Source organism: Fulmarus glacialis, unplaced genomic scaffold, assembly GCF_000690835.1.
Source record: "Fulmarus glacialis isolate BGI_N327 unplaced genomic scaffold, ASM69083v1 scaffold13608, whole genome shotgun sequence".
Lineage (NCBI taxonomy): Eukaryota > Metazoa > Chordata > Aves > Procellariiformes > Procellariidae > Fulmarus > Fulmarus glacialis.
Genome location: NW_009229008.1, coordinates 3,618 through 28,461, shown reverse-complemented (window position 1 = coordinate 28,461; position 24,844 = coordinate 3,618). Strand labels below are relative to the sequence as shown.

The 24,844-nt window shown below is 38.2% G+C and overlaps 1 protein-coding gene across 1 annotated transcript; it reads right to left on the bottom strand.

Moving 5' to 3' along the window:
* Nucleotides 1–9,280: 9,280 nt before the first annotated feature.
* On the bottom strand, nt 9,281–24,638 carry PXYLP1 (2-phosphoxylose phosphatase 1). Its single transcript, XM_009583694.1, has 4 exons — nt 24,480–24,638; nt 23,411–23,537; nt 12,807–12,946; nt 9,281–10,212 (listed from the first exon to the last, which is right to left on the bottom strand). The coding sequence occupies exons 1-4, from the start codon at nt 24,574–24,576 to the stop codon at nt 9,281–9,283; spliced, it is 1,296 nt and encodes a 431-aa protein (XP_009581989.1). The 5' UTR covers nt 24,577–24,638.
* Between the last annotated feature and the right edge of the window lie 206 nt (nt 24,639–24,844).

Below are 24,844 nucleotides of genomic sequence, written 5' to 3'. Positions count from 1 at the left end.
GGGGGCGGGCGGGGAAATCAACCAATGCTCCCAGGGAGATGTTTGTATCTCCTGTTCCTAAAGACACTGAAAGCCTGTGACTTCAGTTCCCCTCTCACCAGTTCATTCCACCATTCCGCTAGGCTTACTCCTGCAAATTTTTTCTTAAGTGTCCAACCTCAGTCTTTTTTACTACAATTACATCTTGTCCTAACCATAAGGAAGGAGAGATTATTTCCTTCTTTTTCACAGTAGTCATATTTGCATTTGATTAAATCCTTCTCCCCTTTCAGTCTTCTCTTCTGGAGTGTATCTCACTCTAGGTTGTTCAGCTGTATTTTTGAGCTTTCTCATTGTTCTTGAGGTTCTGTGTCCAAAAGTGAACACGGCACTTGAGGTAAGTCCTTTACCAGTGCTAAGAAAAGTGAAAGGATTACTCCATGCATTTTGTGGGCCACACTACTTCTTTAGTCTACCATCCTTTTCTCCCTCTGACTCTCCCTCATGCAGTCCGCAGACAGTAACATCACTTGGCTCTGGTTCTCTTTCTCACACATCTCTCAGGGTCCTCAGGAGCGTAGCCCCATCCCTGCTTTGCAAGACTCCCCTTCCTCTGAAATTGTCCTTCCTTGTCAATTTTATTGCTAAATATTTATATTTTGTCTTAATTAGTATCATCTGCAGAGCACTTAATCTTTAAGTTATCCTTTGAGTTATTTTTAATAAATATAGAGGAGAGAAATCTTCAAAGATTCCACCAGTTATTTTGAATTCCTCTTTTAAAACCATTTCCTACTGATAAAATATTACACTTAAATGTGCTCAAATGCTTGAAGAGGAAGAGAAATTGTGACTGTTTCCATGATAAATTGAAAGCTTAAGAAAGTAAGGATAAAACTACAGCCATGTTTCATCCTATCTATATTCATTATTTAAAACCACATAGGACTGAGAAAACATGACCTGGATTCTGTACTGATGAAACAGAATGTCATTTTAAGACGAAAAGAAAGCAACACTGCATCTCCCATTCCACAGCAATGGAGATGAGTAATTTGCTCATAGTATATTTAGAGCGGGAAGTATTCACAATGAACTATTTATTAATCATCTTTCCATCCCCAAATTAACCGCAAACCAATTTCGTATTTTAATTTGATGTGCAACATCGAGTAGTATTCAAAGGGATTCCATGACGTATTTCAGTTTTGAGCTCTCACGCAAACTATTCCCTGCACTTACTGTTTCCAGTTCTCAATATTTGACATTCTGTAGCTGCTTCATCTCATGCACATGCTGTTGTCCCAAATCTGGGTTCTTCACCTGCGGTGCAAAGAGTCGAACAACCCACAGAGCCGAGAGATTTGTTTATTTCATGTCTGCGCAGAGATGGGTGCTAGGTGGTCACTCCACAAATCTAGCACACACCGGTTAACACACGGTAAGCATTTTATACATTCCGAGCAACAGTTATCAGTACTTTTTACGCTTATGTTTAGTCACCCTTGTTCTCATTGGTTCTTGCAATGCCTCGTCTTCACTTAAAGTCACAGCATTCCCCCTTTTTACTGCGCATGTTCTGTGGGGAAGGGGCTTTGTTTGGTAGGGGGCTTTCCCCACCTGTGGGTGGGTTTTTTACTATGCTAATTTACTATGCTAGGATAGTTCACCCGTAGTTCCTTTGGTTTTATCAGCAGTTTTTGTTCCCTTAGTGCTTATCTTGGTACTCCCTTATTTGGCCGACTTGTGGTGTCATCATGTTCCTTCCCCCAAGGCCATGCCCAGTTAACTCTCTACAGAGGTTGAATAAAGTCTTTTGTCTCATTCCTCGCATACCTCCAACAATGCTATTCATATTTCTGTTCCCTGATCAGACAGTTTCCAAGTCCTCCATACAACTACCAAAATACCTTCATGATGGCCAAGGTTGGATGAAATCTATACCCAGGGAAATACACATTTGTACGAAAGCTGATGACGTTCTGTCAAAGTATGCCAGTGCTGGTTTACTCCCTCTACAGCTACAGCATAAATACTCACAGGCAATAAAAAAAAATCATGTGAAGTTGAGGTACAACATCAACACAGGACATGAACTCAACCTGCATCCAGATTTTCTGGATGCAGCAATAGGTTGATTAGGGTGGCATTCAAGTTACTTGGAAGAAACACCCTCTGGGGATTTGCTGTTAGGGAGAAGAGATCCTCTCTCTCCACATATATCCCTGGTTTGTACATTTCATCACAAATTATTGCTGCTAAGATTTTGCTGGCACAGTAAGTGAGCAAACACAAATACACAGGACTGCAAACGCGACTGAAAGGAACATGCTTGATGAAGACATTATTTCACCACCATTTTCATACCTAAAAATTAAACCCTGGTTGACCTTAGCTTTTTTGCTGACCGTGCTTTTTGACAAAGCTGTGCCAATCTCTGCAGTGGTACTCAGAGTCCTGTGCCAGCCTCAGCGTGATGCTCAAATCCCTGGAGGAGAGGTGGGAGCAGGCCAGCGGGGTCCCACAGCCCACCCTTGCCTATGGCGGCTGGCGCTGCCCAGGCCCAGCTCCCACTTTGCCCTCTCACATTTTGGCAACAACTTTTCCACATTCCCCGTGGCTTCGCCTTTTGGGTGACCATCATCCTATTATTATATGTCCTTACCAAAACCGTAGCAGGAGGAAGGACTCCATTTTATTGTCATATTTACTTTCTCTATACATCCTCCGCTTGCAGTAACCACTGCCTCCTCGCCGGGTGAGCTCCCTGACAGTTGGTCATGGCGCCGGGCGGCCGTTGGTCACCGGGGGGGGGCGCAGCCCGGCTCGCGCACCTGGGGAGGGGGTTGCCGCCTTCCTCCGCCCTCCTCTCCAGTTTCGCCTCAGGACTTTCAAGCTGGCAGCCGCAGGGCCGGAGGTACCGGCCAGGAGGTGACAGCGTTCAAAGGGCCTCTTCCCTGCCCTGCGCCCGCCGACCCCCTCACAGCACTGTCACTAAGCTGTCCCGTGAGGCAAAAATCCCTCTCCCCTGCCAGCGGAGGGCAAAGCCTGGCAACCGAACAGCTCTGGGGCGGCCTTTGCTTGGGAGGAGAACTGCAGAAAGGAAAACTGCAGTTTTAAAGGACAGAAGAAGCCAGCGTATGCTGCAATTACAAGGTCCATAGGTAGCATTTTTCAAGCACCCACACAAACATCAGAGAATGACAGAACTGAAAAGGAGAACAGCTATAAAAATAAGCAGGAGCAAATAAGCTGGATTTTAACTCTGTCCCCCGCAGCAGCATGGCAACAGGAACGCAGTGGCGCAGCTGGTGAAGATGCAGGGCTAGATCCCCAGCAGCTGCTGCAAATCACAACTCCAATGGCTACCGCAGAGGGTCAGACCTGTGGCATGGAAAACCGCTCTGCCAAGGAGCTCTCAAGGACAGAGAAATGCTGTTTCCCTTCCTGCCACGTGCTTCCAGGATTTGCAGCAATTTTTCCTCCTAGCGGGCTGCTGGCCCAACAGACAGAAGTTAAGGTCTGCATCCCAACGGAGTGCTTTACAAAAATTAAGGATGGCAAGCAGTCAGTCCTTCGTGAAAAGGCAAGATTCAATCAAATCCTGCGGTTTCACATGGAAGTCCGGACACACGGATACTGCCATGACAATTAACTCCCATTCTATGCCAGTCAGAATAAGCACTGTCAGAAGTAGCACAGATGCACAACAAACCTTTACAGTTAATGAGACCCTGTCTATCTCTACGTGTTTAAGCTGGCTGCCTTCCTCCTTGTAACCACGACTTCAGAGCATGACTGGCTGGTTCCAACCCCCTACTAAAAGCAAAAATATTTTTATCACTCTTCTGCAAGATGATGCATTTCAGTGTTCTTTCTTACCAAAAACCCAATTACCACATGGCAGACTGAAGGAGAAGCTAATAATTAACAGGTAAAACTTTCCATAAACCTACTTAACTGTGGGTTCACAACTAAAGGGTTAGGAACACAGCTGAGAGCACAGTAATTGCTGACAAATGTCATTTTACACCAGCTCTATTACATAGTAATGGACATCATTTAAACCCCTACGGAAGAGGTTTAAGCAAAAAGATACCTTCACTGGCACTTCCAATAGGAATAAGAACACACTCAAGACATAATTATTGCCCACTTGACAACTAGTAATTCAGTAGCCATTAATTACCCTTCTGATGCCTGAACTATGCATGTGTGAATGTAGCAGAAAAGCACTATAGCCTGTTACTTACAAAGGTTTTTCTTTTCTTTTTAAATGAAAGAGGCACTGAATTGGTCAAAGCCTGTTATAACTAGCATTGTCAAAGGAGATCATTATGTGACCAGTTCAAAAAGGAGAATGAAATTAGCAACCAGTGGGCCAGTATCAGTTCATCAGAAACTAGGCTTGGTTCCCTCTCTGTTGCTCATTGCTTTTGGAGCGGACAGACTTTTTTAAGGAAGAAAGAGTTTTATCAGTATTACAGTCATCCCTCCCATCATCTAAATCTGCAGAATCCCTTTTTAGATCACTCTGTTTCTGATGACAAAATTCTTTGGAGTTGCCAAATCCAGTAGCCCTACGGAAGCAAGACTGTTGCAGCTCTGCCTACCCAGGTGCAGCCAGTAGCAAGACAGCACTCAATCTATCCAGTAGCTGGCCCTGGACCCTTTAATCTTCCAGTTACCTCACACACTCGTGCGTACATGCCAGCGCTCACATCTGCGCACTACGGATGGCCCTGTAACTGCCCTTAGACATTCATTCTGTAGCTGGACCTGGATCCTCAGTCTCCTGCTAGTATGCTTAAAACAGCTGCCTGTTTGTACCTGCTCCAGGGAAGATGCATGCAAGAATTTGCAGCAGAGGCCACATTTTCTATTTCTGTTACCTATTTTTCTTCTTTTATCTTGTGTGTGTCCGGTTTTGCAAGGACCTTCAATGGCAACAACTTCAGGTCATAAACTTTTCCTCCGCACATTCTCCAATGACCATTTTTCATGGCATCTTAAAGACTGACAAACAGATGTATTCATTTTTCCTCTACCATAAAGACTATTCTTAGAATAAGATCTGGACTGCTTTACATTTCAAATGCCATCACTCTTTTTCTCTTTTTTTCACCCTTCTTTTTTACTTTCAATAGAAGAAAAACTTTTAATGATGATTTTTGTCAGAGGATCCTAAAGGAATAGCTTAAGAGTAGTTCTAAATCACTTTTGAAAATAGCTGTCCAGGACTTCTGGAAACACAGGACTTAATGGTATTTGTTTTCAGTTTGAAGGAATTTTGCAAAGTTCAGAGCCTGTCATATCTCAACTACTTGAATAACGACATAGTAAACACATGTAGCATAGCTCCTTTCATGTGCAAAAGGGGAAGAAACCAAACCACAAGGCAAGCAAACTACCCAAGACCAAACCAGCAAACTGACAGGGAAATAAATACTCTGCTTTATAAATCCATATACTATAGGCTTTACTAACTTCAAAAATTGCTCTGCTGAAAAGAGTAGGACTGAATTTGGTACAGAGGACAGCAAAGCTGTAGTGAGCTGAAGAATACACCTGTGTTCAGCAATATGAATGACTTGCTTCAAAATAACCATCACAGTTGTCATCATTATTCCTACTTCACCCCACAAGCTTTTGAGCATCTTCTATAAATAAATAACCATTCACTTAAACCACGAAGAAGGAGACCTCTTTTTCAGACTGCAGGATGAAATCCATCTACAACTTACCTGGTTTTAACTCTACTTTTCCACAGTGATGCCATTTCAGAGCAAAGGCATTTTTTTTCCCAGTTTAATTCACACAAACCCATTTTTGTACAACAGAAAACTGCCACGAGAGGGCATCCTATTTCTTTCTTTCTTCAGATCTCTTACTCTCAGACAGTATTTTCAAAGAGAACCTTTCTGTACTACTTTGCACCCAAATATTTTGCATTTAGATGCCTTCTCAACCACTCCCAAAACCAAAAATAGAATATGAAAGCTCAAACCAAGGCATTTGGCATTCATAATGTTCAAGGAGCATTTGAAACTAAAGCTATTATACTTATCAGAACTGAAAAAAGTTGGGGGCGGGGAGAGAAACTGCACATCAGCACTGCACTGAAAAGTAAGTTGAATTTTATGAGGAAACACTACACAGATTTCACTCACGCTACAAGTACTCAACATGTTTAAACATCAGTTCCTAAATACTGCGTTCAGCACACAAACAAAACATCCCACTCCCACCTGAATTTCAAGGCCACAATAAAATCTCAAACAGCATTCCTTAAAGCAGAAGCTTTTCTTTCTGCTCTATCATTTGATTAAACTGTGCAACTGCACAAGTCAATGCTTCCCAGTTGGTAGGTCTAATTCATCAATCCATCCCTATAGAAAGAGTATTCATCAGTTCCAGGATAAATAAATTCCCACCAATTCCTCTTTCCATTGTTCAGGTAGCTAAATTTATTACCCCACTCCAAATATAAATCCACTCACAATTGCAAATTGAAACATAAATTAGGTCAAACTTTAAAACCTAGTAATTAATCAAGTTTGCTAATGCAGTTTGCTTATCATTTTGTCTCCATAGCCAGAGTTTTGCAAGAAGGATCTGAGCCCTGCAGCTTTTTCTTTTAGCTCTTCCAAGTGGCACTGGGGATCTATCAAGTCTTTCATTGCTGCAGATCCTCTGAGTATGTGGCTTGGAAGAGATGAGGGTATCTTAATGAACCATGCATATACAGAAGAATAATTAGCACTTTTTTCTTTTTTTTTTTTTACCTTAGAGATTTGGTAACACCCATCCACTTGACCCTCGGACATACAGGTAAAGCAGGTGCTAGCAACATGGTAGGTTAGTTGTTCTTCATGCTGACTGCTACAGAAAAAAGGGAAAATGATTTATGACATTAGAAAAAAAATATGAAAAGACAGGAAAAGATACCTTTTGCTGTAACTGATCTGCATCTTCAGCCATCTAAATGATATGAAGAATCTGGCCCTCTGTATCTTTGAAAATTTTGCTCCAGATTATCCTAAAATTCCCCAATCCAGGTTTCTTACCACTGCCCTGACCATAGTGGAAGGCTGTTTTGGCTGAAACAGCTATTAATGCTGTTTATCATGCCCAGTACAAGAGAGATGGAGCTACTGAAGAGTCGCCACTGAAAGGCCATGATGATTAAGGGACTGGAACATCTCTTATATGAAGAAAGGCTGAAAGAACTGGGACTGCAGAAAAGAAGGCTCAGGGGGAATCTCATCAATGTGTATAAATATCTGAAGGGAGGGTGTAAAGAAGAGGGATCTTTTCAGTGGTGCCTAGAGACAGGACAAAAGGCAGTGGGCACAAACTGAGACACAGGAGGTTCCACCTGAACATAAGGAAACTTCCCCTCCCACCTCCCTACTGTGAGGGTGACTGAGTACTGGCACAGGTTGCCAAGGGAGGTTATGGAGTCTCCACCTTTGGAGATACTCAAAAGCTGTCTGGACAGCAGAGATACTGCAATATTATAAAGGTATTAATTCTTACTTATGTTGGACAAATGGTCCAGTTCACCTAATTTATACAAAGCAAGCTCAACTTTCAGATTCTCTCCTCCTGTTTGCCCTCCAGCACACAAACATGTATGATGAGTAACAGAGCCAGTCTCTTAGACAGAAAGGAAACCTTTCCATAAGTTACACATTCTAATGTGGTACAAAAGCCCCAAATTTTCTATCATGATTTCTATTTCAGAATTCATGAAATGTTTACCTGCTCGTTCTCAGACTGGGAACCAGAACATACTAAGTGCAGCAGTTACTAATGCAACAAGCAGCTTAACAATACACACTTATCTTGTTACTGCAAACAGCTAAGGAAGTCAAAATAAACTAACACACAAGTATACAAAGAGTCCCCAAAATTTTATTTAAAGAAACATGTCCAAATGCAGCATTGAAAACAGAGAGTGGAATGCCAATAGTCAGAGTACTTATGCTGAGTTGTTTTCTTTGATAAACTAGCACCATTGAATCACAAGTCACAGACTATATTATTTCTAGAGATGTAAAAAACCTCCACCATTATAAAATTTCTATGAGTTCTATTAACATTGGTTCTCAATTTACTACTCCTAGACATGAAAGCAGTTTGAAGTACAAGTTTTCATATCTACTCATTGTTCAAGTTACCCATAAAAGACAGTTTATTCTTAAGTCTAAACATCCTGATCAAGGGGAAAAAATGTCTAAAAGTCAGCTTCACAAGTCTTTACAAACTAAACAAGTAAGAAAGATCTACTGTGTTATAAATACACACAGTACAATATGTACAAGTCTGATCTTACAAAATAAGAGCTTCCTAGTCCATAAAAATACTAACTCAACTACAAAATTTTCTTAGTGTTTAGTCAAGCTGTCTCAAGCAATCACTATATCAAATTCCTAATTGTTCCACAGCATAGCAGCTTGAACATGTTCACAATGGGAAAGAGCCCAATGCTTCACCATAAAACTGATTTCTAATCCTAATTTGCCACTCAAGTTTAGTGGTAATGTTCATGTTTGCTATCTATTTTAATGTCACAAGACCTTTACATATTTCTAGACTGTGTTTGAACTATTCAAAGTGCTGAAAGTGCGATCAAAGAATAGAGTTTTGTATCTGTTTTCCAGTATACCCTTCTCTGGCACTGGCGACAATAGCCAAGTATTTGTAGGTCTGTGAGGTCAAAAAGGCACACACTCATTTGTACATGCTCAGGTAAGTATGCACAGATACACACATGCACTTTGCTTTAAAGACCTGCCCCTAAGTATTAAAATGCTTCTTTTTGAGTAGGAAGCTTCAAGAATTCCTTACAAATGGTTTAATGCAGATGCCTGGAATTCATAAATACCTTGATAGAAACTGCTTAAAATGACTGAGATGGTGGTGAAAAAAAATGGTTTTGGTTTTAAACTTATGGTATCCAAGTATTACTCTAGAACACAGAGAAACAAAGTCTATGCTCTCTCTCTCTTATCAAGCCACATCCAGGTTACAGTAGCCCATGTGATTTATCATTTCATTACAGTTAACACAGCATATGTGAGCATACACATATACGTAACACTCCCTCAGTATTTGTTCTTCTATGGGAGACCATCTGCAGTCTGAATGAAAATAAAACGATTTGAAGAATGTTTCAAGCAATATCCTTTTGTACCTACACATACAAGTACAAGAAATAACAAAACTGAACTGCGCCTCAACCAGAATACAGACTTTCACCGATACGCAAGTTAACATTGCTTTTCACTTTCCTTCCCTACAGTGGTCTTCTATGACATGCATCATAATAACTAGTGCTGTTAAAAACTAAGAACATATCCCTCTTGACAAAGTTCACAAATTTTTCTAGTGGGCACATTGGCTTGCTGGAACGTTTATAATAATCCTTGCAAAACGAGGTCTGGAATGTGACATCAGCTCCATTATACAGGATGCGGATAAAGTGTTCTTTGGGCCTCTTTCCATCCTGCCACAGCTCAAAAACTAATCTGGCAGCAAATCTTGGAAATCTGGCCTCTGTAATGCCCAAGGCACTAAGAACAGGTGACAACGTGACATCATGTGCAGAGTAAAGAACAAATACTTCTTCTTTCTTGCCTTCTGCAATACGCTGCAGCCGATTAACAGTCTGGTTGAGGAGAGGATGGGTAGCCAACAGTGCATACAAGAAATAAAGTTTCTTTTCCTGTCTTTCTCTCTCATCCTCCAACTGATGTCTTTTGATTACTTTGAAGTGTTCCATACCAATGCAGCCAGTTTTGGTACACGGAAAACTGACATTGTGGCAAAAATAGCACAACAGAGAATCTATTGGGTTAGAAGCTCTCAACTGCCTGGTAGGGATGCCTACAATCTTTGCCATATCCACATATATTTTCTCCAAATCATTGTTTTTCACCCGTAAACTGTACTGTCTGCGCTGTTCCTCTTCCAGGTAGTGGTTTCGCATAGGACAGTCACAGCTTCCAGAGCAAAAAATGGTGCTCCACTGATGCCTCATGTTAATTTTCTTCCAGTCAAAATCTGGCATAAAAGTGTAGAGCAGTGCCAATGCACTCTGCAGGGTTCGACTTTTTCCTGTTGTCTCCAAGTAGAGCTGTTTTGCTGTCCAGTCACTCAGAAGCAGTTTATGTTTGTTTATATAAATTTCTCGTAATAGTTGTCCGTTTCGCAAGTGTTGTACAACCCCTGGAAGAGATTTTTTTAAAGAAGTTACAACACATGATTAGAATCTAGTTTTGGAGAAAAAAATAAAATACACAGCTAGCAGTTTTACTGATAAATGCACAATTAGTTAAAAGGTTATGAAATTCAAAACTGAACTTCACCTATGCTTGACTATTAGAAAAATTGCACAAAATATGAGATACTTGCTATTCTTCAGTATCTCTTGGATTCTAGGAGCTAAACTGAGATATAGATAGAAGAAGCTGGTTCCATAAAATTTGTTTAAAACCTTAGTGGCTTAATGTTTGATCTTTGGACTAGAGACACAGACTGAATGTGTCTAACATGATTATAAAAGTAAGATGGTTATAGAGATGGATCCAGACAGCATCTGAGTCAGGTTTCCAGACGGGCAGTGAATGCTGTGCTCCCTGCAAATTTATGGCAGCCAGTAAAAGTACCAGCAGTCAGGAAATGAATACACAGAATGTAAACTAGTGCGTCAACTCACAAAACAGAGTGGCAAGGTGTGGCAATCGCATCAAATTTCCTCTTCCATCTTCCTTCAGGAAGTACTCAAACTGCGTGATAATTCTTACTCTAATGCTCTGCCTTTATCCAGCTGAAAAGGAAGAGGGTGTGTATCCTTCTCACACACCAAAACCTTTATTCCAGCATCCACCTTGCTTGTGTTGTCCTCTCACAGCAAAGCAACAGGCATGAACCCTTTATGCACTAGAACATCTATATAACTTGCTACAGGCAACAGGAGTCTCAAACAGTAACTCAGTTACAAGCTGTGTGCAATGATGAATCCAGTTTCACACGCAACGTGCTGTTTTAGGAAGAGTGCCTTGGTAACCTGACCAGATTTCTCCTGAGGTCACTTTGCAAGACTTGACACTGGTCTAACACAAATATTTCTTCTGATGGGATCCCAGAACATATGAGGATTTGACAGACAATTTTTGGACTAAAGAATATAGGAGATTCCTGGAAAGACAGTTGTCAAAAGGAAAATGGTGCTAACTCCCCAAATCTTCAATACTATTTTCATTCTCTCTAGTGAGTCTCCAAACCCATTGACTACCCAGATCCACTGTGATATGCTCTTTCAGTCATTGGTATTTAAGATAAAAAGAGCAACACAGTTGAAAGCAAGGTGTGGGAATAAAATGGAATGGATCGATGTTAAAATTTGAAAGGACACAGGTGAACAGAAAAGTATTAGTAATGTGAATTTTCGAATTAAATTAATGAATGTTGAAGAGAAAAATCCACATGCAACTAATCTTCTCCACAACCACATTTCTACCCAGTTGTGCAACAGTGTATTTCCACATGTTTGTGGGAAAGCACTTCTGTATTTTCACTGATATAAATACATGCAGAAAAATTGCAGCAAACACATGGACTCGGTTCATACCAGTTCAGCTGGCTACTCTGGGTGGAGAACACAAACAATTCCAAGAGCTGTGGAATTGTGGAATCTGTGAAAATCTCTTTCTTACAAAGTGGCAACTTCTTTCTACACTTCTGTCTTTTTACCTTTTGTTCCCCTCATATTTTCTATTGTCTGCTGACAGCAGTCCCAGATCCTTTCCAATGGCCCTTTTATCACTGCTGTGATCTAGCACTACCTCCACTTTCCCTCTCCAATCCCAAACCCTTTGTCTCTTCCCAGTATTCCCAATGCTCCCAGCACCACAATACTCCCAGGTCTCCGCTTTCTTTCTTCTACATACTCAAATCCCTGACTGCAGCACTTCCAGTTACCTCCCATCTCCTCTACCCTTTTGGTATAAACTAAAGAATATGTTCACTAGCAGAGTTCAGCAGCCATTCTATCAGCGGTAGTATTGATGAAATCTCAAAACTTCATTTTTTAAAAAAAGTTGTTTGGAATTTAATTGCTGATATTTTCATCTTTTCTCCCAATAACTAGCGCAGCAGAACTGATAGATGGAATAAGAAAATAAGCTTCATTTTCCTGTGGTGAAAATACACCTAAATAAATACGTAAGAAAACATGCTTTGTTACAAAGCTGGGGGGGGGGAGAGAGGAGGAAGAAAGCACTAGATGTTTAAAAGTTTTTCAATTTCCATAACACAAGCATCAAATGTGTCTGTTATATCTGAATCTCTTGCAGGGGACACAGTAGTTACATCACAGGTAAAAACTGGCAATTAAGTGATTGTTCTTCTGTTCCAGGGCCATTCTGAATTACAAACCGATCAGTAATGCACTACCAGATCTTCCTCAGGAGGGATTGAGCAATGTCATTTTTCACAAGGGTGACAAAGCAATTTTGTGTTGTGGAGCAACATCAAGGAAAGCTGCTCTGACTTGTTACAAATAAAGTTAAAAGAGATGCCAAGAGTGATAACAGAATGTGGGCAAGCTATAGGATAAAGCATGGTTTCTAAAACTGTTACCACTTTTACAGTAGAGTCTAATACTTTATTCATAACACAGCATAACCTAGGCTATGACCAACATTATAAGCTTCCCATAAAAAAGCATTTATTTCAATATAAAGAAAAATAGAAGATCCCTTTTCAAGCAGACTGTATTTAACAGAGCAGAGGAAGACAGAGCTACTATGGAAACTTACCTGTCTGTGTAAGCTCTCCCATTTCGCACAAAGAATGACTAGGGTAACGAGGCAGGCTGCTTAGGGAACCATCCATTTGGGCTGCAGACCCTTTGGACATATGTTTAATGAAAGCTTCAAGCTGAGGATGAGAAGGTTTCCTAGAGAGGTAAACCAAAATGTGAAAACTTCCAAAAGCATATGGGAAAACAGCTCAAGAGAGTCAAGTATTCTAAGTATGTCAGCTCAGAAATTTCATGGTGTGAGGTTATTTCCCACTGAGACAACATCTGCTCTTACTCAGGACTTTTGCAAGTATGCAAAAGAAATCAACTACTTACTAACTACCAAAGAGCTATAGGGAGATTGATGTCTTGTCATGTTAAAATTATTATACCTTTCGGTAAGTAATTTGGAAACTTTTTTTTGGGTTTTTTGAACGCAGTCACTAATACTGTTGTAAATTAAAAAAAAAATAAAACCCTTACCAAAAAAATACTCTCTCCAGTTTCTGAAGTACCATTGCACTTTACACCACAGCCAAAGGCACTAACAATCTATAAAGAGGGTCAAATAACCAGTATTTTAAGTAGATGATCTGGAAGGAATTTTTAAGTTTTGTAATGTACAATGCTGATTACAATTTCAGCCTTTATTTCTAATTACTTCAGGCTTCAAATCAAATAGCACATGTAGCCTCAATTAAGTGGTGTCCAGAAAGTAGTATCCAGTGGCCCCATTAAAATTGGAAGTCGTTGTTTTGGGTATTGTACTATCACATGGGGAGAAAGAATCCAACATGGCTGGACACTTAAACAGGTAAGATACCCCCACAATGCAAGTAATGAATACAACTGGAAAAGAGATATACACAAAAAAATCTAGGTTAACTCACAGAAACAGAATTCAAGTCAGTGAAAGAATGCTTAGATCTCCTAAACTGTTCTGCAAATTTCAAATGCACTACAGACTCAGTTCACTGTTGTACTGCTGCGCTGAAAACTACATATACAAAGCAGTCCACAAACAATGTAGTTGAAAGGGATTTAAACCTTTAAAAAAAAAAAAAAATCTATGATCATGCTTCTACTACAGAAATACATTACATAGGGATTTCTTTGTTAAATGTCAACGTTCAACAAATGTCACACAGTCACCTCTCCACTTTTGTGCAGAACTAAATCGGAAACTGTTTGGCAACCCAACTCTGCCCCAGATGGCTCTCATTTTAATAGGACTTTCAGCCTGAATACGGTAAATTTTTTTTTACATTGCTCACAAAAAAAAAATATATATAGAAAAAGAAGATAAATTTGGTCAGAGAACTTTTACAGAAGTCTGGGGTTTGTGTTTATTGTTCATATTTACACTTTGCTAGAATGATAAACTGTTTTGATACAAAAACCTCAATTCTAAAAAAACCTTCCAGAGTTGCAGGAACCACTAGAGGGAGCAACAACATTACTGAAGTATGAGTAAGTGTCTGGAATCAAAGTTTACTAGGGCATGCTTACATAGAAGAGCCGACCGAGAAACTCTCTTAAGAATGAGAAAGCACCTCTTGCAGAGCTATGCTCACAGCATGCATATATAGGAGGTCTCATAAGAATCAGTGCCTCTTTCAACAGAAAGATAGCTCATTGTCATATCATTTTATAAAACTTGAATTTTCCAGTATTTAATTTACCTTCAGAAAAAAAAAAACTTGGGAGGAAAATATTATAATAAATTATGGTACAACTGCCAGTAAGAAAAAATGCAAAATGAGACCAAAAGCAAAATCAGAGAAAAATATCAGAAGAATTTTTTCATTTTTACTTCAAATTGAAAGGAAAACCGGCCAATTTATGACATTCTAAATCCACAGCTGCTTCTGTATATTATGATTTTAACAACGCAAATGAAGATTAATATTTGAGAAGCAGAGGTACATAAAAAAGGCTTTGTTCTTTTCTAAAGCAGTGGAGGCTTCCTGTTGTACTAAGCGTACATTAGAAAGCTTAATCCAGCTCCAGATATGAATTTCAAACAGAACTTTTTGTACATTTCACTATTTTTACAGCCTAGCAGTGCAATCCGAAAATGGAAGAATTAAGTTGAGAAAATTAAATTAAACCCATTAGCAAATAGCTTTTTAAGCTTGTTACAGACATAGCAGGCTGAACTACCAATTTTCTAAACTTTGCACTTCAAAGAACTCTAAACATGAATAAACTGTCAATCAATTTTCCTTAAACCCTGTTTACTTAATTAGCAAATTCTGCAAATACATGTGCAAGAAAACGAAAAGAACTGCATTATCCATTCTGCTTCTTTTGCTGCCTTGCTTACAAAAACCTGAATTCTAATGGAATTGAACCTGTACTGATAAAACTGTCAGCAATCACTTGTGGGAAGAAAGAAAGGAAAGAAGAAAGAAAAGTATTTATCAGTGCTTTGCAAAAAGATTTATCTAAAAAATGGCAGGCGAGACAAACTAACATCCAAGATAAAATGTATGATAATTGATAAAATTATATTCCAATGTATTAATATAGCTTTTCATATACATACATAGATGCAGGTTACTTAACTTCGGATTACATTATTTTTAAAGTGAGCACAAGTTAAGCACATGCTTGCAGAAGTGACTTATGAAATATGACTGTTAGACATATTTCTGAATATAAATTCAAAGCTTACTACTTAAATAAATTCTTAATACTTAAATAAATATATTCCAAGGGAACAAAAAAAATAAAAATCAAACAATAGAAATAAGAGCCATTCTGCCTGAAGGGGACGTACATCTCAGGCTACAATATACTTCTATCCTGAATGTAATCCTCATGTATGTAAACAAATTCTAAACGTACCAGCAATTCTCCTAATTAACCCTGTACAACTGAGCAAATAAAAACTTATTGTTCTCAACAGCAAAATTTACAGCACCATTCAGGCTACTAGCTAACAAATGATTCCCCCTCCCCGCCCCAAGATTTCTCTTTTATTTAGAATATGAATCCTCCTGTTGCATTGGCCAATTTACAGATGCCGCAGAAGATGGAGTATCTAGGCAACACAGCTAAGACTGCTGGGACTGTTTGAGCAGGAAGCAAAGAAAATTACTCAGTTGTATAGTTGAAAAGACTGAAATAGCCTTAAAATTTTATTTCCATAAAGTAACCAGAAAATAAAAATGGGCTAAAGAGATATCCTTCTGTAATTTGCTGGACATTACGACGGTAAGGTACATTTGGGAAATGTATTAATACAATAAATATTTCAAATTTTGTCAGAACATGGAATGGCTTTTCGCCTAACACCATTAGTAATAGCCATACTTCTTCCTAAGTTTGAACATTTATTTCCCGTTTTTAATGTCTCTTAATTTGCCCTCTCATTATTTTGTCTTTGTAAAATAAAATAAATTTTACCTGTAACAAAACTGAGGGTGCTTCTTTTCCCTCAAATAATGAATTCAGCTTGTCTTTTTGTTATTTACAAACTAAACACTGGGATAATAGATCCCAGATTTAATAATGTAGTTTTCATGCACTAGCATTAAAATGGACCAACATTTAAATCCTTATTCAACATGTAAATATCTTATTTGTAAAGGTCTTAAAAAGCTTTAATACTGAAACGTCATCTCTTTATTGCTACACTGTAACCAGCGTACATGGAAAGAAATCATACTGTGCAACAATTTGAACTATACGTGTATTTCTGACAGCAACTGAGGTGACATCCTTCAATAAAAATTTCCTTTTTCCTTGAGGAGTTTAGATACAAAAATGTAGAGGTATTTTATTTTTTTATGAGAAGCAAACACTAATTTGCTGGTTGTTCTGAATTAACACAAAGTGAGAAATACAGTACCAGGGTGAGTATATGCACATGACACCTCAGAAAATCTGCTGATAGACTTTGGATGGCTTAGCTATAACGGCACAATATACTGTGTCAGGAACATGCATGAAAATACATTTATTGCATCTATGATTTATGTGCAAAGGTATGAAATATAACTTACGCAGCTCAACATTAAGTTCAAACATATTATACAGCAAGGCCTCAAATCTTCCATAGCAGCACAGAAACTTTGTAATAGGACATTTTTGCACCCTACCCCCATGAGACTAACTGAATTCAAGACTTCAAGGTCAGTATTTAGGAACTGATATGGGAGACAGTAGGGCTTTCTGCCCCTCGATAAAGTGATGCTCGGAGTGTTTGAGTGCATGGAAGCCTCTTTTGGTAAGAGGTTAGCTCTTTGAGCTAATTGCCTTTGTTTAAAAAAATAAAATAAAATAATAATAATAAAGAATCACAGCATGAAGACCACTGCCAGACTTGACAGTTAATTCACAGAGCAAGAAGAAAATCATCCTTGCTTCTCACGGCTACTAGTCTCAGGACCACTCAGGAAAATATTATTATTGATTTATATTGTCTATTTGTGAAACATTTTCTTCCCTAGTGATCCTTGTGAGCAGAAACTTTTTTTTATTAAAGAATTAAAACATAAAGAGAAATCAGATCTAGAGTAGAGTTTTGTTCCTCGTTTAGACCTGAGCTGCAAATCAGACCCAACAAGGTCAATTTTGGTAAAAATTCCCCACCCCTCAATCCTTATGTTTATTAATTTTAGGATTACTTTTGATCAAAATTAATTCCTTGATAGGAATAGGCTGAGATTGCTTTAACATTCTTTCCTATCAAAGCTATTGGACCACTGAACTATTGTCATATTTCTACTGTGTATACTGTAAAATGAAGTACAGTGTAAGCCTTGTTTCTTCAAAAATCCTGATGGTCAACAAACCACAGTATTCGATCTGTCCTCCCACTCATTAAACTGAATACTCTTTTGATCCACCTACAAATTTCAGAGTACATATCTACAAAAATTGCAAAGTTAATCTAATTAAGATGAAGTACAGTATTTAAGAAACAGATGTGGAAAGACATTATCTTGACAAGACTACATGCAACTACAGTTTATTTAATAATTTACATGTTCATAAAAATTCAAGAGTGGCGTAAGTAATGTACCTTCACCACCATATAAGATGCTACAGACAAAAAAATACGTTGCTCAAGGTTATGATTAAAAGAGAAACTGCAATAGAAGAAATAGTAATTGATCCCAATAATTAAAGTAAGAGTCATTTATTTAAAAGCTAAAACTGAATAGTTAATCAAGTAGAAAACCAACAGCAGATTACAGATGCTTCGCAGAATTAAGAAGGGGTAAACTTTTTATTCATCTTACCTCTGTTACTGCACAGTGCTGTCCTCTCACAGCACTGTACTCTAGAGTTCTGCAGGAGAACTATATGCCTCAGGAAAGAACTTGTGGAAGTGGACATTGATACAAATGAGATACTGGTTTTTTTCTTTCTTCCCAAATGGCATTTATCTATGCAAATGTCACTTTTGTTAGCAAATGCAGAATTTGCAAAAGCCAAGAGGACCAAACTTCTCACAAGGCGCTGCAGAACTCTCAGTGTGTCACTTGGTGAGTAAACATGACCACACCAGGCACACGCCAAGCTTCTGACAAATGAACATTACCTTTCTGTTACCGTATCATACCAGATTCTGTCTGCTAACTGTACCAAAAGCAAGTCCCTTTTCTCCTTACTTAAAATGCAAAAAATTATTTTATAACTTCAAGCAAAAATAACGTGTTTCTGTGAAGTTCAAGTAGACAAAAAAAGTGTTAGATCAAAGGACTGTATTTCCTTTCTAGAAGGCAAATGAATGGAAAGAGCGACTAAAAACAACAATAGATTATTGTAGTCTACAAAAGAGATCCTTAAGACAGCATTAGTACTGGTGGGGCTTATTTATTCATAAAGGTCTTGCAGCTTTCACATTTTTATAACAAACTCTATAGTGATCCAGTCTACTTCACTGCTCCTCTGAGTCTTTAGAGAAGTCAGAAGAGGCCTCAGGAGACCTTTCTTCACCTAATTCTGGCCTGGATCATGCTTTGGCCTCGCTCCAAGCCAAATCCACACCTCCTTTAGCTCACAGTATGATACTTCCCTCTCCCACTCTTTTCTCTCTCATTTTTCTGGCAGTTCAAGACATGTACATATTGAACCTAAAATTCAAGTATTTGTTACTAAGCTTCTTATGATTAATATCAACACCTCTCAAAATGTCTTAAAGCATGTGCTAATTAACCCAGCATACTATCAAATTATATCAGTCTTCTGAAATCATTTTAGCATCTTCCAAAAAGCATTTCTTCTCTATCTCACATACAAACTCAATGAAGAAACATTGCATTTTTTTTTACTTTTGACTCTATAAATGTAAGATACAAAGGGAAAAAGAAGTGGGAGATTAATTTATTCCCCCCCCCAAGCAAACATTACAATGAAAGGATTTTCATAACATCATTCAATTAATTTTCTTGAGGGAAAAATTATATATTATTCAGTTCCCTTTGGAAATTTGCATCCAGAACAATGAAAATAATAATAATAATATTAATTGAAGTTTTAGATGGAAGAAATCTCCAAAGCATTTAATACATTTGCTTATATTCATTCCACACTTCTATGTCACAATCCATAATTCACCAAACTGAAGCGTGACCTCAAGGCTATTTTGCATACCCATTAGAAGTCCACGGGGCTGTAGCATAATCTGCTTAATTAATGAATTCCATCAGCTGAATGCCAAGTCAAATAAGGAATAGACTGATTATAAGCAGCATACTGTTATCTGAAACTAAAGTCCAGAAAGCTTAAACAAGCCAGACTTTCAATCAGACATGTCAGCTTAATTACACAGCATCAAGACACCTTCAGTTCAAAGGTAGCAATTATATACCTTGTAATACTCTCAATATAAGTAAGTTTACAATCAAGCACCAAATTTACATCACAAAGGAATATAAGCCTGACAGCCAAACGCCGCAAATAGCTTCCTGATGTTAAAGTAATAAAAGTTCCATTCAAAACAATGGCAGAAACAGTAACAATTCTAGCTTTATTCAGAAAGGTCAGCTTTAACACATCTGGACAGAATGGTACAGAGCCAACTCCTTTAATCTTTCTGCTGCCCTTTCAAAGTTGGCCAGGAGATTCTATTCTACATAAACGTTGTTCTCAAAGAGACAGGCACTTTTTGATTCTCCACTCATTTTTAGTGGCTGTGAATGGTAGTGGATGTATCATCTATTCATTGATATTCTAATGCTTCACAAATCAGTAACAGCCAAGGCTCTCTACACTGCTAGCATCCTCACACTATGCCCTCTTAACTGCCTGACTTGGTCATTCTGTTGGCAGTGTCAAAAGCTGCACTATTGGCTTGCCTTTTATGGATTGTTTTCCTGACTCCAGGGCCTTCATGTCATATTCCTTGCCTGAAACTGAAGTGGAAATAGCTATAAAAGCTTCTCTGACAAATACAAAACTAACGTCTCGTGTGGCACTGTAAGATTGAGAAATACAGCTACTCACCCAACTTTGTCACTTGCAGTTAATATCTTTGCATAAAGTTTTCTCATACACACTCTAACGTGACAGATATTGAGCAAGATCAGAAGATAAGAGCCTTTAAGAACTCCAGAAAGAATCTGGATCATATTTCTTTACTTAGTATTTCATGCTGAAAATAATCTCACCCCCTAAAGGCAGGTCATTAAAAATGTTATCATGTTATCATAGCTATTAGCAAATGATTCATTTTTCATCTTGTTAGAGAAATTAATTGCCCACTCAACTCTATGGCAGAGATATCTGGAGTTTGGTCTCCTATCTGCAATCTCAGGCTGCGTATCTAATTTCAGAAGGCCAGACGGCTTGCAGCGGGCACAGTTGGGGTTGGGCACCTCTCAAAGAATTCAAACTTCTCTTGGAGGATGTTAGATAAGACCACTGAATGCCACTTCTTGACAAAACAAGCGTTTTGGTGGAAGTTGAAGTATGAACAAAGAAAAGAAGCAGCCAACATGATAGCAGAGGAAAGTTGTTGGTTTTTTTTTAAAATTGCACTACGTAAAAGGTCCCAGACCACTATCACTTATAAAACTTGTTCAGTATAGTCAGAAAATCAGATATTTTGGGTTGTATTTATAGACAGGCATTCCAAAAGAGTAGTATCCTTTCAAAAACGGAGGATGTGGTTTTGCTCAATTTCTGATTTTGACACTCATACTAAGCTAAGAAAGATGTAAGTACATACATACACTCTAAAACCAGGGAAATTAGAAGCTATTTCAAATCTTCTAAATTCCAATGCCATGTTAGCTATAAAAAGCAGATTCCTCATGTCTATTTTGCTCCCCATTTTACTCTTAAAAATGTATACAGTTTTGTATGTATACTTGTATATATTGTAGACAAAAGTGTATATATGTGGAATATTGTATTTTTCTTCTTTTTTAGAGGAAAAAAACTGGAAATTTTCCTCTGTTTAGATCTTCATACAAAACGTAGGCAGATAGATAGGGTAGCTTGAATATAACTTAGGAGCTCCTAAGGAGCTCCTGTTTCCTATGAACTGGTACACACACAGATGGGCTAAAACTGATGATGGTTTCAAACCTTCATAGGGTTACCCCAGCCACCATAACAGTAGCTTGATTCAGCAATAACGGTTACTTTTCAATTACTCATGCCAGAATAGCACTGTAACACTGACTACAACTGAAGACAGCATTACAAGCCTTGCAGATTTCAGGACATCTACTAATAACAAGGGCAATTTCTTTTATGCAGCCAGATATCTGAAAAGAAAAACAACATATTTCAGCTTTCTTCAGAGAAAGATTCAATTTGCTGATCATATTCTGCCAGCCTTTGTGTCCACTACTGTATGTATCTAGTTAGCAAGCCTCTTTAATCAAACTTCCCATCACCTTTACAAGTATGAGATAAAGCTGTACTTAGTAATTAGTCAGGTATTCTTTCATATCACTTCAGCATATGTTAGCAACATTCCAACTGTGCAATATCACTACTGCGTTTGGTTTTTAATATACTTGAGCCAGAAATGGACGCAGGAGCAGATATGAAAATTGGTTCGCGTTTCTAAAAGGAACTGCCTTAGACTAGCTAATCACAAACCTAAGCGTGTACCATAATCCATCTTCTCCTTCACAGAGATTCTTTTGTTAAAAGCCCACTGAGGAAAAGCTGAAAGGACAGAGTATTTCAGATATAAAAGATAAAATCATAAATGCTGCTGATGATGGGAAGCTACTAAAATTTTAAGGAACAGAGCCCATGAATCTATCAAAACAAGAAACATGCATTTGATATATCTAAGTCAGAAATGCACTTTCACTGTGCCGTTAACACTTCCAGCATGACAGAGTAAAGCCACTTCTGAATAATTCTACACCAGAAAAGCGAGAACATCATCTCTTTGAAGACAGATTCCATGCTATTCTGGAAAAAGCTATTTATGGTATATCTACACTGCTTTGTATATCAGTAGATCAGAAGACCTACTATGCCTCTTTTCCTGAGTGATGTTATGCAGGTACACAAAGCAGATGCAGCCCCCACTCACTGAAATCTCCACACCTGACACTGTTGAGTGGGCAGCAGTGTAAAGTTGTAGATTTGCCTTGAGGTTTTGCTAACATGTCTGATACAGTTAAAAGAAAAATATCAAGAAAAACTAAGTAGTCAGTAGGTTCACTGGAAGTCCTCTGTTGGAAAAAAAAAATAATAATACCACAGATCCTACTTAAAAGGAGAAAAAAGATATGTAATCAAGCAAGCTAGGACAAAGGTTGGTGATTTACATCATCATTCTTTATTTCTACACTATACTTCATCTTTACCAATGAGTAAACTCTAAACAAGAAAGAAAGGTTCTTCCACAAGGAAGAGAAGCAATTCAGACTATATCTACAGCTCAAACTGGTTCAGGTATGAAGACAAGCATCAGCAAGCTACAAAGACAGGATGTTAGACAGAAGCACACTATACTGAAACAGAAAGGTAAATGATGTTTTAATGGCAGTCAGACATAAATAACTTATGTGTGACAGTTTTAAACAGTGAGTGGTAACTACAGGAAAAGGGTAGTTTTCAAGTAGCAAACACCACACTTTGTTTAACTTGTATTTTAATAGTTAAATATAACACACACCCCCCTTTTTTTTTTTTTCTTAAAAGTACTTTAATGCAAATCACTAATTTAAGGAAACTCTGATAACCTATATTTCTGAAAAATAAAAGATAATAATATAAAACACAAATATCAATTTTCCTAAGGCAGTGATCAACTGAGACCTTTTTGTATTCACACAAAAGGAAGCATGCTTAGCTGAAATGGAAAAGACATTCTCAAACACTGCACTTACATTTTCAAAATGTGTAGAAGCTTATCTAAGAGGAATGGTAACCTAAATAATCAATTAAATAGCTTTTGTTTTTTACAGAAATACCAAGAATTTCTTCTGGTCTGAACTGGTAGCAAGTAATAGTTCCTGTTTCAAGGGAAATATTGCACACCACTGATACAGGGTTGGTTTTTTTTTTAATCCACCACAACACACAAACATCAGAAGTCACAACGTATTTCAAGCACAAATTGTTTCCTGAAGAGGAAAAAAATAATTATCAAGCAAAACACACAGTAATGATAAAAGCCAAGAATTTTACCTGCTAGGCAGCAACATACAGTCAATGTCAGGTCTCTTTGTCTTGGGAATGGCATATAGCGGATACCTATCGCCATGTCGAATCAACACTTGAACTGACACTAGCTTAAAATAATGAGGTGCATGACCTACAGCGAAGGGGGGGGGAGAGGGGAGAGAGAGAGAAAAAAATAATGTAGAAAGTGAAGTGAATGCTACCTAAATCTTTCCTCTGCACACTTTTTCCTTTAAGAAAAAAAGCAGATAAAATTGGCTTGATAGCTTTGGTGTGGCAATGAAAGAAAATCTCCATAAGAAATGATAATTTAGTGTCCCAAGAAAGATTTCACTTTAAATTGCAAGACAAGGTATGCAAGACTCGGGTTCTTAGCACATTCTCCGTAGTACATGTGAAGTCCAACAACCATAAAAGACATTATTCAAGCCCTGATCTCTGCCAACACAACAAGGCTACTCTACTCTTGTGATGCCTCTCTTCCAGATCCCTATGATAATGACAGATTTTGCAGCATGCCTAATTTGGAGCTTTTTGATATACTAGTTTGTGATTTATTTTATATGCATTAGTGGGATATGCTAATGAGGGAATTCATTCAGGCTAACTTGCTGCTGCAGCCGCTATAGGGTGAAGAATGCAAATGTGTCTTCTGACTATGTCTAATGGTTTGGAGTTCCAAAATTAATTACTTCTGGTTGGGTTTTTTTTCAGAATTCCAAGTCAACTGTTTTTCAGATGTTAATAATATAATTTGCAATGCAGCTCACTTAGAATAAGCATTATAATTCAAATATTAAATATCTATATCACTCCCACCCCTTTCAATTTTAGGCCTCCAGTTGGCCATTGACTAGGAGCAGAATCACTTCCAAAAATCAGGACAACAGAGAGGATACAAAGAGAAGGAAAGAACAACAGCATATTTTGAGCGATTTAACATAATTCAGCAACAGATGGCGTTTGCTGTACCTTCTCCAAGCACCAAAGAAATGACAATGCACAAAGTTATCACTTCCAATGACAGCACGTAGAAGCAAGCAACTAAACTGTCATTTCCATTCACAAAGCTTACCTTCCATGCTGCGCTCAGCAATGGTGGGAATATTGCAGTAAACACGAGCTTCATGAACAGGATCTATTACAGGAGGCTCAGTCAGCAGATCAGGCATTATTCTCTTTCGGCTTTTAGGATTCAAACCATCTTCCCTGATGGGGTTTACTGGGATTAAATGCACTGAAAGATACAAAACATACAGCATATACCTTTAGGAGGCTTTAAGAACATACAGGACTATGACTTTTTTTCCTTTTTTAAAGTAATTATGCACAAAGACTACGGTTTCCATGAAAGGATACCACTCTACAGTTTAGATCTTTGTTGTGAATTTTTCATGATTTACATAGTCAAGAAGGCAAGCCCAGAGAGCTCTTCAGCAA